Source organism: Pinus tabuliformis, chromosome 6 (assembly GCF_031772625.1).
Source record: "Pinus tabuliformis cultivar Carrire ecotype Pingquan chromosome 6, CPIR1, whole genome shotgun sequence".
Taxonomy (NCBI): Eukaryota; Viridiplantae; Streptophyta; class Pinopsida; order Pinales; family Pinaceae; genus Pinus; species Pinus tabuliformis.
The window spans coordinates 983,404-1,000,986 of record NC_142292.1 but is presented as its reverse complement, the minus strand read 5'-3'; the positions used below and the strand labels follow the sequence as shown (position 1 = coordinate 1,000,986).

At 37.6% G+C, this 17,583-nt stretch overlaps 1 protein-coding gene across 1 annotated transcript; it reads left to right on the top strand.

The window, feature by feature from the left end:
- The first annotated feature begins 11,203 nt into the window (after positions 1 to 11,203).
- Positions 11,204 to 16,527, top strand: LOC149256899 (LRR receptor-like serine/threonine-protein kinase FEI 1). The gene is made up of 14 exons (XM_089368662.1): positions 11,204 to 11,461; positions 11,554 to 11,719; positions 12,522 to 12,657; positions 12,908 to 12,979; positions 13,164 to 13,235; positions 13,364 to 13,435; positions 13,643 to 13,714; positions 13,823 to 13,894; positions 14,227 to 14,333; positions 14,516 to 14,689; positions 14,789 to 15,121; positions 15,230 to 15,484; positions 15,574 to 15,707; positions 15,924 to 16,527. The coding sequence occupies exons 2-14, from the start codon at positions 11,578 to 11,580 to the stop codon at positions 16,140 to 16,142; spliced, it is 1,860 nt and encodes a 619-aa protein (XP_089224788.1). The 5' UTR covers positions 11,204 to 11,461; positions 11,554 to 11,577; the 3' UTR covers positions 16,143 to 16,527.
- Positions 16,528 to 17,583: the final 1,056 nt, after the last annotated feature.

Sequence of the window (17,583 nt, the reverse complement as noted above, 5' to 3'; positions counted from 1 at the left end):
GAACCTTATTGAAAGTATTTAGTTGGTTTTGGGTATTATCGTTGAGTCAAATTTTGCCAAGTCATTTTGTCGTGTCACCAATATGTCCAAGAGAATCTAAACCTCAGTTCAAATTACCTTGCAATTTGTAGCCTTCAATCACCTTAGCCATCACTGAGTAAGTCCTTGCAATTTGTTCTTTAAAACTTGACATGAGTTTCGTGTCGTAGGCCCTCCTGCGACAGATCACTTCCTATCAACTTCAACTCATTATCTAGGAAGTTGATCTAGAAACATTCAGTACCTTGAAACCTGCATGCCTTAATGGAAGGTTTCTCGCCTTTGATGATAGGTTCTCATCATTGACCTTCGATCGAACAATTTTATGAGTGTTCGACTTCAGATCATATTTTAACACTCTATAAATTATACTGGGAGTACCTTGAGAGCCATTGTCATTATTGGTGGTTTCTCTCGCACTTGTTAACGATTCACATCATTGACTGATAATCAAGTGGTTTATGCCATGTTCGACTTCAAGAGATTTAATCGCATGGGTAGACTCGTACTATAGATTGAGAGATGGAGATCAAGACCCTAGATACAGTTTCATCCATCGAGGTTGCGAGGAGTTTTGTATTCATGATTATACAAAGAGTTTTATGTTTGATGGTCGTGTCCATCCTATATCTATTTGACATGATGTATTTATGAAATTTTCTTTAATACTTTTATGTTATGAGTATGGGAATGCCTACCTCAATGATGATTATTATATTGCATTGTAATCCTTGATTAATTGTTGCAGGTTTCCAACCATGATCTCTGATCCAATCCTTGATATGATAAAGTACTTTAGTCCTCAAACCTTTCTGACTTTTCACTTTAGGGGACAATCTGTTACACATCATTTTGTCGCATTAGGAAGATGATCATCAAAATTGGATCTCTCACCATCCATCCTGTTGAAAATAGCAACAAGAAATGCTAAATATAGAAGTGCTAAAATTAGCATTGCTATAAATAGCATTTCGGGATACATTTCAATTTTAGTTAGTCCCTAAACTAAAATTGATAATTACAATTCGAATTTGATCTTAGCGGTTGTTTGAAAAATAATTAATTAATTCATCCTGAGTTAATTAGTTGGAGAAAATCAAACATGAAGTCTATGTGGAGACATGCAACAATTATCCCTTTGATTGAGGAAGTTATCCATCAGTTAAGGAGATAAGGTTGAGTTGTAATTAATTAGCTCAATTAACTGAGTTAAGTCCTGTTATATTAGTTCCAACAGTTGGAGGAACCAATTGTGAGTTCAGTTAGTTAATGCATGCCTGCATGTAACTACTGCACTTCAGATAACTGAATATTCTCTCATAAATAACTCATGCATGTCAGTTCAGTTAGAGACCTAGTTGAGATCAGATGATGGGACAGTGTACTATCAGTTGCAGGAATATTCCCATGAGGATATTTCTTGCATGCAGAAGGAATTCATTCCTTGGTGGATTGCGCAGTTAGATCAGAGGTCAGAGAGTGTGTGTGAGGTAATTTCACACAGGTGGCAGCTTTTGGACCCCAAGAGAAACTGCGCAAGGAAATAGGAGGCTTGGAGGATTGAAGGAAGGCATATTGTGTGTCTATTCAATCTATGAGTTGTGTTGAGGGATTGTACTGAGAGCTGGATAGCTTTTGAGCTAAAGCTTTGTGTAATCTCTGCTATTGTTTCCACTTGTTTGATATACAGTTAGAGGGGTTTTTAGTTGAGGCTTTCCCCAGGTTATTCTTTTGTGTTCATGTGTGATTGAATTCTCATTCTCTATTATATGTGTTCTTAATTGATCGTGCTCAAATAAATAAAGCTTCTGCAAGTTTTGTTTGTAGAAGTAGATATAGTATATTGCTTTAGTACATTGCATTATCAAGTGATCTATAGTGGGAAATTCTTCATGGTATCAGAGCAAAGGTAATCAAAGCAGAGAACAGTATACAAAGAAGGGAGAAGTTCCAAGTTTGAAGTTCCTGATTATAGAATTCGAATTCTTATCACATCTCAAATTTCACCAATGGCGTTCAACGGTTTAAGACTTGAGTATGCCCTTGATGGCAGCTCAAATTATATTGCCTGGAAGGATCACATGGAAGCAGTATTAGAGGACAATGGTCTAAAGGACTTCATTGATTTGGCGGAATGGAAGAAATGTGTGGCTAGAGCGAGGAGAATCCTTCTGGAGGGAGTTCAAGACCACATAGTCTCGAGTCTCCATGGGAAGGAGACACCATTTTCAATGTGGAAAACATTGAAAGATCTATGTCAGAACAACAACGATCAGAGGAAGCTGGCGCTGAAAGACAAGCTTCGGAAAATCAAGTGTGCGACACGATCTCTACATATCTGAACAAGCTCACCACCTGCAAGGATGAGCTAGGAAGTGTAGGGATCACGGTAGCTGATGACAACATGGTGAGTCTTGCTCTCCTCGGTCTTCCTAAGAGCTAGCATAGTTACTAAGACTCAGTAAATGGAAGAGAGAAACTACCAGATTGGGAATGACTTTGGTCAGATCTGATGCAGGAGGAGATAAGAAGAAGCACCAGAGATGAATCTTCATCAAAACAAGATGATGAAGAAAATCTAGCCTTATCGAGTAAGGCTAGGAAAGGGAAAGGGAAGGCGTCCCATTCCAAATCCAGTTCTTCCCATGGTGGGAAGAAGATTGACAAATCGAAAGTGTGATGCTTTCATTGTCATGAGGTGGGCCATTATGCTACAAATTGTCCACAGAAGAAATCCAAGAAGGGATCCTCAAAGGGATCAAATGGTGAGGCATTGGCCTCACAATTCGAATTGGATTTCTCTCTCATCGCATGCATGGTTTCATCCATGGTGGGATGTGTTTGGTACCTGGACAGTGGAGCTTCATTCCACATGACCGACGATAAGAATCTTTTCAGTACCTTGGAGGAGAAGGATCTGCAGATGCAGATCAAGATGGGTGATGATGGAAAGTACCAAGTTTCAGGTGAAGGTACAGTTGTGTTTCAGAGGGAGCATGGAGCTCCTCTCACCCTGACTAATGTAAAGTATGTGCCGGGTCTGAAGAAGAATCTTGTGTCCATCGCTATGCTAGAAGACAAAGGCTATGATGTAGTCTTTAGTAAAGGAAAGGTATTCCTGAGGCATATCGGCATTGGGCAGACTAAGAGGATTGAGATTCGAGTAAAGAATCTCTACAAGCTGGAGGTAGACGACTGTGCTGCATTGAGTTCCAAGGTAGAGTTGGTGCAGAGCCAATATGTTGGTGAGCTATGGCATATAAGATTGGGCCACTTGCACCATGGGACCTTGAAGATCATGCAGCAGATTTCTACCGGACTTCCCAAGGGAAAACTGGAGCAGAAGGATATATGCAAAGGTTGTACCTTGGGTAAGTATGCAAAATCTTCCTTTCGAGATCGAGATAGTATAGCTGGAGCAATCCTGGAGCAAGTTCACACAGATGTGTGTGGACCATTCTCTATAGCCTCCACCGTTAAACAAAGGTACTATGTTATTTTTATTGATGATTTTTCTCGTAGATGTTGGATCTACTTTATGTGTAAGAAGGATCAGACCTTCTCAAGGTTCTGTGAGTTTAAAGCCTTGGCAAAGAAAGAATCTGGAAAGAAAATAAGGGCCTTGCGTAGCGACAATGGTGGAGAGTATGTCTCCCAACAGTTTAAGGACTTCTGCGCAGCAGAAGGAATTAAACGGGAGTTGACAGCACCCCATAACCCACAACAAAATGGGGTGGCTGAAAGGAAGAACATATCGATTGTGGGAGCAACTCGAGCGATGTTGCATGACCAAAGCCTACCACTTCATTTGTGGGCTGAGGCATGCAATACAGTAGTATACTTGTAGAACAGAAGCCCACACCGTATACTGGGGATGAAGACACCAATGGAAGCCTATTCTGGGAAGCAACCAGATGTGAGTCACTTCAGGATCTTTGGATCATCGGTTTATTGCCATGTGACAAAAGATGCCTAGAAGAAGCTAGATCCAACAATTGAGTTGGGATACTTGTGGGGTACAATGATACACCCCACAAGTATCGAGTGTTCCTACCTACCAATCAGAGGATAGTGGTACGCAGAGATCTGAAGTTCGACAAGAAGAAAGCCATGTGAGTATCACTTGAGAGGGAGCTCAAGTTGCATGCAAAGGAGGAACTTTTAGTTCCTAAGGAGGAGGAGCCTTAGACTGATGCGGAGCAGCTGCATGCAGAGGATCCGAGAGTGGAGACATCCACTCATGCTAAGTCTTCTAGAGATGGGCGGAAACACTCAAGGGAAGCTGACAGGTTGATGATGGATGTGCAAGAGAATGTGGGATATCCATCTTCTCAGTGCAGACAGAGGAGATCACCCGAGTGGTACATTGGTTGCATGGCCCTGGTTGGGGAGTGTGTAGAGTTCGAACCTTCTTCATCCAAGGAAGCAGTGCAACAACTAGTCTGGGTTGATGCTATGGTGGAGGAGTACGACTCCATTGTTCGGAATTGTGTTTGGGATGTTGTCCCAAGACCTCAAGACAAGTCAGTGGTGAGTTCCCAATGGCTTTACAAGGTAAAGCAGGTAGCTGATGGCAGTGTTGAGAAACATAAGGCAAGGTTTGTTGCCCATGGTTTCTCACAGGTCGAGGGGATCGACTATGATGAGCTTTTGCTCCTGTAGCAAGGTACTCATCTATCAGATCGATGTTGGCAATATCAGCTCAGATGGGCTGGAAGATACATCAGATGGATGTAGAGATTGCGTTCTTCAATGGAAAGATTGAGGAAGAGGTGTACATTGAGCAACCAGAAGGATTTGAGACCTTCGATTGCGAGTCGCATGTGTGCCGACTCAAGAGGGCTTTGTATGGGCTGAAGCAAGCACCTCGTGCTTCGTACACCAGGATCGACAGCTATTTCATTGGGTTGGGCTTCACCAAGAGTGAAGCAAATGCAAACCTTTACCACATCATGGTAGAAGGTAAGCCATTGATCATTGTTCTTTATGTGGATGATCTGATATTGACAGGTGATGATCAGTTGATCAAGTCTTGCAAGGAGGATCTTGCAAGAGAGTTCGAGATGAAGGACATGGGCCTTATGCACTACTTTCTAGGCATGGAGGTGTGGCAAAAGGATGGGGAAGTGTTTGTATCTCGAGGAAAGTATGCCAATGAGATACTCAGGCGATTCCACATGGAGAAGTGCAAGCCCATGCAGACTCCTCTAGCTGGTAACTGGAGGAAGGAGGATGCTACTTTAGGTGAGGTAGTAGTTGCTACTGTTTATCAGCAGCTTGTGGGCTCATTGATGTAGCTAGTGAACACACGACCATATTTATGCTTTGCGGTGAACCAGCTGAGTCAAGCTATGGTTCAACCTACCAAGCTGTTTTGGAAGGCAACGAAGCATGTGCTGAGATACCTCAGAGGCACATCTCAATATGGATTGTGGTACAGATGGACAGAGGGAGTGAAGTGTTAGGGCTTCACAAATGTAGATTGGGCAGGGAGTCCATCAGACCGGAAGAGCACTTCAAGAGGAATCTTCAACCTTGGTTCAGCTGTAGTTTCTTGGTACAGCAAGAAACAGAGGTCAGTTGCACTTAGCTTAGCAGAGGTTGAATACATGGCTACCATTCAGGTAGCATGTGAGGCCATTTGGATGCAGAAGATTCTAGTCAGATTGTTTGGTCAAAGGATGGATCTAACTGTGATCTATTGCGATAATCAGAGTTGTATCAAACTCTCTGAGAATCCGATATTTCATTATAGGTCCAAGCACATCGATATCTAGTATCATCATCTTCGAGACTGTGTGGTGAAGAGGATCATGTTGTTGCTGTATGTTTCGACCAAGGAACAGGATGCAGATATTTTGACTAAGGCATTATAAAAATGCAAGTTCGAGTTCCACAGAGACAGGATTGTGGTGACAGATAATCCCTTTCTTGTTGAGAGGGAGTGTTGAACATAGCAACAACAAATGCTAAATATAGAAGTGCTAAAATTAGCATTGCCATAAATAGAATTTCGGGATACATTCCAATTTTAGTTACTTCCTAAACTAAAATTGAGAATTTGATCTTAGCAACTGTTTGAAAAATAATTAATTAATTCATCTTGAGTTAATTTGTTAGAGAAAATCAAACATGAAGTCTATGTGGAGACATGCAACAGTTATCCCTTTGAATGAAGAAGTTATCCATCAGTTAAGGAGATAAGGTTGAGTTGTAACTAGTTAGCTCAGTTAACTGAGTTAAGTCCAGTTAGATTAGTTCCAATAATTGGAGGAACTAATTGTGAGTTCAGTTAGTTAATGCATGCATGCATGTAAGATAACTGAATATTCTCTCATAAATAACTCATGCATGTCAGTTCAGTTAGAGACCCAATTGAGATCAGATGATGGGACAGTGTACTATCAGTTGCAGGAATATTCTCATGAAGATATTTCTTGCATGTAGAAGGAATTCATTCCTTGGTGGATTGCGCAGTTAGATCAGAGGTCAGTGAGTGTGTGTGAGGTAATTTCACACAGGTGGCAACTTCTGGACCCCAAGAGAAACTGCGCAAGGAAATAGGAGGCTTGGAGGATTGAAGGAAGGCATATGGTGTGTCTATTCAGTCTATGAGCTGTGTTGAGGGATTGTACTGAGAGCTGGATAGCTTTTGAGCTAAAGCTTTGTGTAATCTCTGCTATTGTTTCCACTTGTTTGATATACAGTTAGAGGGGTTTTTAGCTGAGGCTTTCCCCAGGTTATTCTTCTGTGTTCATGTGTGATTGAATTCTCATTCTCTATTATATGTGTTCTTAATTGATTGTGCTCAAATTGATAAAGCTTCTGCAAGTTTTGTTTGTAGAAGTAGATCTAGTATATTGCTTTAGTACATTGCATTATTAGGTGATCTACAGTGGGAAAGCGTAATGAAGCACTCCCTTGTAAGTCAACAACTTATATACCTTAAATAAAGTGGAACTAATGGATCTCATGATACAAACCCTATTTTTGAGCATCTACACAATTTTTCTTAACAGAATCCGCACATGTGCAGTTTCTTCCACTATAAATTGCACAGATCTATGCTCTGTCCTCCACTATAAACTGTGCAGGTAAATCAATAAAAGGTAAAAATAAAAAGTGAAATCTAGAAGCATTGTTGGGCCAAACATTCCCACCAGAAAGCCTCGAAATCATGTTTATTCAAGCCTATCCTCATTTTTTATGGAACTGATTCCCATTCTTCAAGGAGCCCTCATCCCTCTTTTAGTGGACCTCATCCTTGGACTAAGGATCTCAAACTACTTCCTTTTGGCCTATTAATCAAGCCATAGGTGGGGGAATTGAGAGAGGCTGCTGAGAGTAAGTTTATGCTAGGGGAATAAGGTTGGAGAGCTTATCATTCTTGGAGAGGATTGAGATCAATGGGAGGAGCTTCACAACATCAAGGCATAGGTTTCGTAGCTCCTTTATGTTTCTAAAATTAATACAAAGAAGCATTTCTTCTCACTTTATTGTTTAATGGATTAATTGATGAATTTCATGGATGGTTTATGTTAGTAATATTTTTCCATTGGGATGATGTTATTTATATTTGTCCATTGGAGTGATGTTTGTTACTAGCCTCCTTGATCACTAGTTTGAATTATTGAATCATTTATGTTGCATATGCCTTTGATCCTTTGTTATTTCCATGTGTGCGGGTCTAGATTCAAGCATGGATGAGCTGCATTGAAGCACAAAGGGGGGTCTTCATCAAGAATGTCGTAAAAAGGTATGAATTTCCATTTCTCACCTTGTTAGCTTATGATTCAAGAAAAGATAGATTCAGGGAAGGAATTAATTTGATTGTCTGTTTGTTTCTAGTTTCCATCTAGGATCTAGGGAGATCGCTCTTGTCAACAAGAGGGATTTATCTGCCTAACAGTAGTTGCCACATATCTTCTCAAAGACAAGCTACCTTTGCTCGAGCTAGTTTATTTCCATTCTATATATAAGCATATTCCAGATCTTTGATATTAATGAAATGAAGTTTTATTTCTACTACATCTCTGTGTTTATGTTTGTATCCGTATTATGTTGTGTTCTTGTATAATTTTGGATCAACATACCACCAGAATCGACTCGACGAGTAGAATATGAAGTTGAAGGTCTTCGAGGAAAAATCACATATATGCAACATCAAAATCCTCAACAAAGTGTGGGGTATGTCCATCGTCCATAAAACCAGACCCTGGAGCTATGGTTTCAACCAACAACATCATCTAGTTGTATCATCCCCTGCATAGTTGCTCCTACTCTTGCTTTGACATTAATGACATCCTAGATGCCTACTCAATAATCCTGCAACTTCTCTTGCTTTGACATCAATGACAACCTGCTCAACAATCTAAGTCATAGTATATAATGCCAACCTTGTTTCTCATCAATTTCAATTTGTCATTTTTCAGAGTGCAAGCTCTATTGCCTTGTTTACCAGCTTCAAAGTTTTGCATCCTAAGAATGTGATAAAATTTATTTTGCTAACATGCATCAAGAAGGCTCGTAATTCTGAGGAGAAGGAGATTCAACTTGTTGTTCTCAGGGGCATAACCTTTTTGCAAGAATTGAATTGTAGGAAGAGAGTCCCCAAGAACTATAATTTTGTGATTCCTTTTTCCTTGGCGATCTAGAGACCCAGAAAGAGCCCATACATCTATGCCATATTGTTTGATTCCTTACCCAGACCCCAAGCATACTTAATTTCCTTTTGTTCAACAATATCCATCCCCCTCCTACCACCCCAAAAACAAAGATGAATATTTAACGAACTACAGAAACAAAGATACATATTAACCTTTAATTTATATATACTATTATGAATATTCTAAAATATTCTATGTAGACTAAATCTCTACTGTCCACTTAATATTTATTAATAATTAAATTATTTATTTTAGAAATTTCAAAATAAACATACCTATCATTATAATGATTTTAATTATTTACAAATCTTTAATAATAATAATAATAATAATAATTATAATTATAATTATAATTATAATTATAGTTATAATTATTTCCATATTTAAAAAAAATTATATATAAATATTTTTAATTTTAGATTTAATATTATTTAAATTTACACCATATGAAGAGGTGAAATTCAAAATTAAAACTTCAGCAGGCATTTATGAAAGTTTTAGAAGTGATATTGGGGTCAAGCAAGGTTGCCCATTGTCTCCTACCCCTTTTTGGTTTATATATCGACAAGCTTGAAGAGTGACTAACTTTGCAAGGGGGTGACGATATCCATTTGGGCAAGTTCGTTATAAGGCTCATTTTGTACGCAGATGACCTTATTTTGATTGCTAAATTTTCTCTTGGTTTGCAAGAGCACTTACTTTCCCTTCAGTATTTTTGTTGAAGGGTGAGGATGCAAGTCAATATTAGCAAAACGAAGGTAGTGGTTTTCTCTAACAAAAGAAAGCATAACCAACGTAAGTTCTACTTTGAAGGCAACATTCTAGAAGAAGTTGCGGATTACAAATACCTCATAATTGACTTCAACATAAATTTAAGTTGGGATGAATATAGAAAGAAAAGAACTTTGGGGGGTTGGAAAACATTTTATGTTTTTTAGAGAGACAAAGTTATGGGACTGGAAAACCACTCAAACTCTTTTTGGGTTTTTAGTGATTCCATTGATTCTCTATGTTGTGAAATATGTGCTAGTAGTACATTTGAGATGCAGTGGAAACAAATTGAGAAAATTTAGAAGCATTTGATTACAAACAAATTCAAAATTAAAAGTTCAGTTCTTTATGCTATCTTGTTAAGTGAAACAAGGGCTACTCTTATTGAAGCAATTGCTATGGTTTAAGTCATAAGGTATTTTAAAAAAATGAGCAAATGAAAGAGCACAAGTGGCCCAAGGTTGTGTTTAATGACATATTGTGCAAAAGAAAGAAGACTTGGATGCAACAAAATAACAAATGGTTTAGTATATGAGGTATTTGCTTGAGAATGTGTCTCACAAACAATAAAGAGATAAAAACTTTTGTTATGGATATAAGTTCCACAAACGTACTTGGGAGAAGGAGTTAGGGAGAAAGAAGAAGTACTATATTGAAGAGTTTAATCCCACTCAAAATCGTCAACAAAAAATGTACATAAGGGGCAATGTTTCTTGGAGAGCCAAAATTCTTATTGCTCAATTAAGGACTAATTCTCATCAACTCCGTTGTGAAACAGAGCGCCAGAAAAGACCAAAATAAGTGTGGGAGGAAAGAGTATGTATTTTTTGCTCTTCCGGAAAAGTGGAAACAGAAAAGCATTTCATTTTAGAATTCGAAGCCTTCAAAGGCAACGTGGAAAGTTATGCAGATACTCTGACATCTAGCTTTTTGGATAATCTATTTAGCAAGGGGTTTGTCGAGAAGATAGGAGCGTTTATTGTGAGACTTCACAAGAAAATGATCGAATATAAGAACCCAATGAAAAAACAATCTATCCCATAAACTATCTTTAACCTCATGAACATTAAAATAATTTCATTTCATTTCACCACTACTATACAAATCACTTTCATTTATTACTTCAAAGTTACATTGTCCTACTTTGAAAACTATTAAATAAATATTTAAAAAAAAGGTACAATTGAAAGTTTGAAAAGAATTAAAACAAGAGGCGGGTGGCATTGAATGTGTGTTCGCGCTGCAGCTAGATTGGTGAGCATTGAATGTGTGGTCCATCCCCAAAATTGTTTCACATCATGTGACGTGTATAGGGAAAGAAACTACACTAAAGTCCCAGTTGCTCAAAAGAAACAAAATATGAGAACCCTTCCTTTAGAAATGAAAAGCTTAGGGTTAGTTGAAACCCAACCAATCAGAAGTTGGTTTAACACGTGGAACCCTTCCGTTTGGACATCAAAAGCGTTGAATTAATTGATATCCAACCAAAACAGGTAACTGGAAGTACGGGAAAAATTAAAAACGTTGATCGGGAAAGGCTTTACGGCCTCTGGACTTGCTCCAACACTTATTATATCTGTTTGCCTTTAAGATCTGTTTCCGTGTTCTTTGACTTTTCAAAATAAAAAAAATCAAAACCCAGCCCGCAGGCCTATTTCATAATTTATAAATACCCACACTAACTAGGCTGCCTCAGGCAGCCTAGTAGGTGTTTGATGTTTCCGAAAATGAATGTTTCTGACATCGACATTTTCAATGTGGTCTTACCGTACTAACGGCTACTTTCTCGACTCTGGTCACTTCATTCAAGGTCTCCATTAATTCTCTCCTCAACCTTGCGCTTGCATAGTTTTGGGTACACTTACTGGATTTCCGGCGTGACTTGCATCCACCATATGCCCAAGGTTTTGGCTGTTCAACAATGAACAGTGCTCTGTTCTGTTCATGCTTGTTTTGAAATAGACGGCCACATTTTTCCATTAAAGGTGAGTATAGTTTATGTTTCAAAAGGGAATGGTTAAGAGCCATTACAACGCTTTCTAATGCCTGCGTGTGTTGTTGCTTGGTGTATTTGTAGGTTTGTTGTCCTATTTAATATGCAATGATGCAGCGGTTGAGACCTGGAAACACCAGAGCAAGTTTCCCCCAAGTTTTCAAGCGAGGAACCCTCTGCTACTGCTACTGTTTGGTCGCAGCAGCGTTTCTTATTTGGACCGAGCACGTGACTGCTTTAACGCCAGATGGTATGTTTAAACACACATAAACAACCAGAAGAATCGATCAGATTACAAGTCGTCGCTCCATTTCATTTCATTCCATTCCAACTCTAATCAATGTATAACCAATAGGCATTAAAACCTCAAGGTTGGACAATCCTCTGTTTGGATTAATATCTCTAGGAACATTGATGAGAGTAAATAACTATCTTATTTCTTATTTATGGTTGGATTTTTTCATAAATGAACCTTATTTTCATTATAGATTCGATGATTGTTTGAAAATTTGTATTCTGTGATATGGAATGTGACCTTTTTACTTTTGTATAAACATTTACCAATATTTTTTCTGGAAAATAAATTTTGTGTTATTATAATGGAAAACAATGCTTTTTAAAATTAATTTGAAAGATACCTTTTTATATAATTTTTTAATTATTTTGATTGTAGAAGGGATAGTTTCTAATTTATGTACGAGATTAAGACATATTAAATATTTTTTTGAAGAACTAAATTTATTTTTTATTTTGATTTTGAAATAAGATCCAAAATTATTTTTAATTAGTGACATCAAGAGTTGTGTTTTTTTTTTAACGTGTTACTGTTACAGGGACATATTGTCTGAATGGTAGACATTTATCGCCATATAATCCTTGTCAGCCTATATTCACCAATAACAATAACTATTCTCAATAGTGATTGACAACCATTATGATAAGTTTACAAGCACCTTTAAGATAAAAGAACAAAATTATCAATGGAAGTGTACAAAACATCTTGACGAGGGGTTTGATCAAATGCTGTTTTCCCTTATTTTGGGACAATGCAGGGATATCATTGCTCAAGTTAAAAGCACACTTAAACGACACCAAAAAGTTCTTAAGCCACTGGAATGAATCAGATGCTAATCCATGTGAGTGGACGGGAATAATTTGTGACCATGTTAGCAGACGAGTTATCGCTGTGTATGTTCCCTCTCGCTCATTCTTTAACTTTTTACTGCCTTTTCTTCTGAATAATTAGTGCATCTCACTAAATGGCCGATTTTTCCCTTTGTTTTTATGCTGATTTGGGCTTAGTATATTGGTGGACAGTAATTTTCTCTGTATGCACCTTGGTGACTTCGGACTTTCTTTTCTTCTGAATTATTAGTGTACTTCGCCAATGTTCCCCCTTGTTTTTCTGCTGATTTGGGCTTGATATATTGGTGAACAGTAATTTGCCTTATATGCACCTTGGTGGCACGATATCCTCCAGCATTGGGGAACTGAAAAAGTTACGGAGACTGTATGTATATCTTATTTCAACATACCCCTCTTTGAGTTAAGACCATTCGTAGTTCTATTTACTAATTACAGACGACTATGAATCTCCTTCCAAAGAATCCTAAATTATCTATTATTAGTGTGTAGGATTTATGTGTATGGAGGTGAATGACAATGTATGAAAATGGTTTTATAATGGAGAACAGGGCTCTTCACGACAACAACTTGTACGGTTTCATTCCACCAGAAATTGCTAACTGTACTGAATTGCGAGCATTGTGAGTGATCGATTCCGCAAATAACATATCCTACCTGTTCGATTCGTCGAAACACAAATGTCACTTGTTAACTTACCGCCATTTTCATCTATGATATGGTAGTTGGTGTATGGATGTATGTTGTGCAGGTATCTCCGGGACAACTACCTGGAGGGTGAAATTCCCGCAGGCCTGGGAAAACTCTCCAATCTTATGATACTGTGAGTGGTGTTTTGCTACTTTGTTTTCTAAGGCATATGACTCAAAACTAACTCTATATTATATCTAACAGAACCATTAATTCACAGAGAAATAAACATGCATCAGATTATATCAAGGAACATAAAGCTAATGCAGGAAACCTTGTGTGTTATTAATCAACTATTTTCCTAAAGTAGCACTGAAATGCTTCAACCTGTCATATGTAGGGATCTTTCCAGCAATTCGTTGAAAGGTGCAATTCCTCCCTCTATTGGCCATCTGAGCAGATTGAAATTTCTGTGAGTAGGGCATCCCGATTCCCCTTCTTTACATTTTGGAAAATTAGAGATTTAAATGAAATGTCATCTTCATCCAGATGCTAATTTTTGGACGCTTCTGTTGTCCAGGAATCTATCGACCAATTTTCTGGCCGGGGAAATCCCCAAAATCGGAGTTTTACAAGGTTTTGGGAATCACTCGTGAGTAACAGACATCCTTTTTGTGTTATGGCCATTTTGGCAAACAGTTAAATTAGATTAATTTCAAAATTGATTAGAAATCATTTTGTTAAAGATTTTTTTTCACCTTGATTAGAAACTACTATGTTTGGATTCCTCTAAAAGTGTCTATTGATATCCCCTTTTAAGTGACTTTTATTTTGCTTTATATATCCTGATAACTGTTTGAATACTTATCAGCATGTAGGGAAACGGTATTCTTAGTTAAATTCAAGTATTTTGCGCTCTGAATTTTTGAAACATTTTTATTGTTGTAAAATCTAAGAGAATCACTTCTTGGATGTGAATTTTAGGTTCGTCGGTAACTTGGATTTATGCGGTCAACAATTGGACACACTTTGCAAGAAGTCATTGGGATTTCCCGCTGTAATACCAGACTCAGATTGTGATGTAGATCCAGGTGATACATCCAAGGCTTCACATTAGTCTCTTATATGTTCATTTGCCCTTTCCCTGCCACGTGTTTTGAATTTGATTTCACCCTTGTGCTACTGTTGTTGCGTATTGTATTGGGCAATTTGGAACTTTAGCTTGATATATGTTCACTTTGATTTACTGAATTCTTACTATTGATGTTATCAGCATCAACTAAGCCATCAGGGCGAATTTCAAATGGAATCCTTATTGGAGCAATGGTGACAATGGGCGTGACTCTAGTTTTGCTTCTGTTCTTCTTATGGTACTGTTTTTTGTGCAAGAATGACAGGGTCAAGCAACCTTACACAAAAATGGAGCAGCAGCTCTTGCAGGAAACAGGTATGCAAATAAGTATATTTTTCCAAGCTCTTTCAACTTGCATTAACCTATTCAGGCGTGTAATTGATAAAAAGTTCTCTGGAATGTGCTATATCATAGATGCTAAGCTGGTCATGTTCCATGGAGATCTGCCGTATACATCCCAGGATATAATAAAGAGAATTGAAACACTTGATGATACTGATATCATTGGGTCTGGAGGCTTTGGTACCGTGTACAAATTGGTGATGGATGACAATAGTGCGTTTGCACTGAAGAAAATTCTGAACAACGGGGTAAGATCAGATCGCCTGTTTGAAAGAGAGCTTGAGATTTTGGGAAGCATCAAGCATAGAAACCTTGTGAATTTGCGTGGTTATTGCAATTCTCCATCAGCCAAACTTCTTATCTATGACTACTTGCCTCTGGGAAGCTTAGACGAGTTACTACATGGTTAGTATATTGAGAACACTAATTTGTGGAATTTTACTTTTCATGGAATCCTTAAAGATGACTAGTTCTGATTTTAATGTCTGTCACAATATTTTCAATGCTGTCCAGAACAAAGAGAAACAGATTCAACTCTAGAATGGAGTGCTCGATTAAAAATAGCAATTGGAGCAGCTCGAGGTCTGGCTTATCTGCACCATGATTGCTATCCTCGCATTGTACATCGTGATGTAAAGTCCAGCAATATATTGCTGGGTGACAATTTGGAGTCACATGTATCAGATTTTGGTCTTGCAAAACTCTTGGAAGACGATGAGACACATGTGACCACCATTGTAGCTGGCACATTTGGCTACTTGGCACCAGGTACTGATTTCCTTTACTTCTATCCCCTTCACAGGATTTAGAGATTTTGTATCACTATAGGTAGTCATATATCTTGGTCCAATTGACAGAGTATCTGCAAAGTGGGCGAGCAACAGAGAAATCTGATGTGTACAGCTTTGGAGTTGTTCTGCTAGAGTTGCTTAGCGGCAAACGGCCAACAGACCAATCATTTGTAGTCAAAGGTTTGAATGTTGTTGGATGGGTAAGTTATATTTTCCTTTCCCCATAGTAATAATAATTTAATTTTAAATTTATCATTGTATCATAATAATGATAATTTGATATTAAAATAGTTAGTTATGAAAATTTATTTGATTAGACAGCTGCATTTCTAATGGAGTGTAGAGAGAATACAACTTCATTGATATAATAGAATAGAATACACTATCATTGATATTTATCTCTATTTCAAATGCAGGTGAACACACTACTGAGGGAAAATAAGCTGGAAGAAATTGTTGATACACGTTGTGATTGCACTTGCAAAGAAAGCATGGAGGCTGTTCTGCAAATCATTGTGAGGTGCATAGCTTCCAATCCTCAAGAACGTCCAACAATGAACCAAGTTGTTCAAATGCTAGAAGCAGAGACTATGTCTCCATGCCCTAGTGACTTTTATGTATCTAATTCAGAGTGACGGGATGAATTCAATCCCAGGCTTTCCATACCCATTTTGGCAACTAACTTCTCATTTCCGGGCATAAAACTCTTTATGCCCTCGGTTGTTTTGTTCTGGTTTGCTTGTATATATTACCCATTTTGGTAACTAACTTCTTTTCTCGGGGCTATTGGCCATAAACTGTTTACATCTTCACTTGTTATGTTCTGGTCCTGCTTGTTGTATATATTTGGGAGCCGGTGGCTCCCTGCAGATAAAGCACTCAGTAGTTTTGAGTCTTAGACTAATAGTGGCAGAGTATTCTGTTATAATGCAAAGCCTTTCCATCACTTTAAACAAAGGTAGTCAGGTATATTTGTATGAGTAGGTATTTTTCAGAATCAAATGTGAGTTTTACTTTCAATTGATATAGATCCAGGTGATACATCCAAATAGTTTTTAACAACAGCAAATCTTGTTTTACAATTCAGCATTTTTAAGCTGGGCTAGATTTGACCAACCGACAATCAACTCTTGGCAACATTTTCCATGGAATGTATAATTTGCCAGAATCAAATGTGAGATTTACTTTCAATTGATTTAGTTTTTAACAACAACAATTCAGCATTTTTAAGCCAAGCTAGATTTGACCAACAGACACTTCTCGACAACATTTTCCATTATATTTGAAACCCAAATGGGAACCCTTAAACTAGTTTAAAAGCTCAATAGCTTGTTGACAGAACTTGGTTGACCAATATTCAAATGAACTCAAAAACAAAATTGAAATCTGGACTATTAAATATACTATAGTTCACACTATTAATTCCTTTAAATTTTAAACGCAAGTTTAAAAAATAGTTTTTTTCCGAGTGTGTAGCAAGTTACTTCGTTATGGACGCCTCTACCGGAACGTGGTTTACTACATATGTTAATAACAAAACTGACAAAACTAATCCAAGAAATAGAACGTGGTTGACTACATATGTTAATAACAAAATTGACAAAGCTAATCCAAGAAATAGAGATGGCTTTTTACTCTTAGTAAATAGAAATGGCAGCTGGCTCTCAATACTCTGTACACACAACAAAATTATGAAAGGATTATATAAATGGCTTCTGACACTTGATAAGTGGGGGTGTCAGAACATTGATAATATTCAAATGAAACCAGAGACAAATAAAACCAGGACTATTAATTTAAAGGAACCCAAAAACAAAAATGAATTCACGACTTTTAATCATGCTATAGTTGTTCACATGAATCCCTTTAATTTTCAACGAATGTTGAAAACATTGTTTTTTTTCAAGTGTAGTAGTTACTTCGCTCTGGACACCTTAGTTAAAAAGCTTAATAGCTCACTGTAAGAACGTCGTTGACTACATATGGTAATAAAAAAATTGATCTAAGAAATAAGCTTTATACTTACATATGGTAATAACAAAATTGATCTAAGAAAACAGGCTTTACTTACGTAAC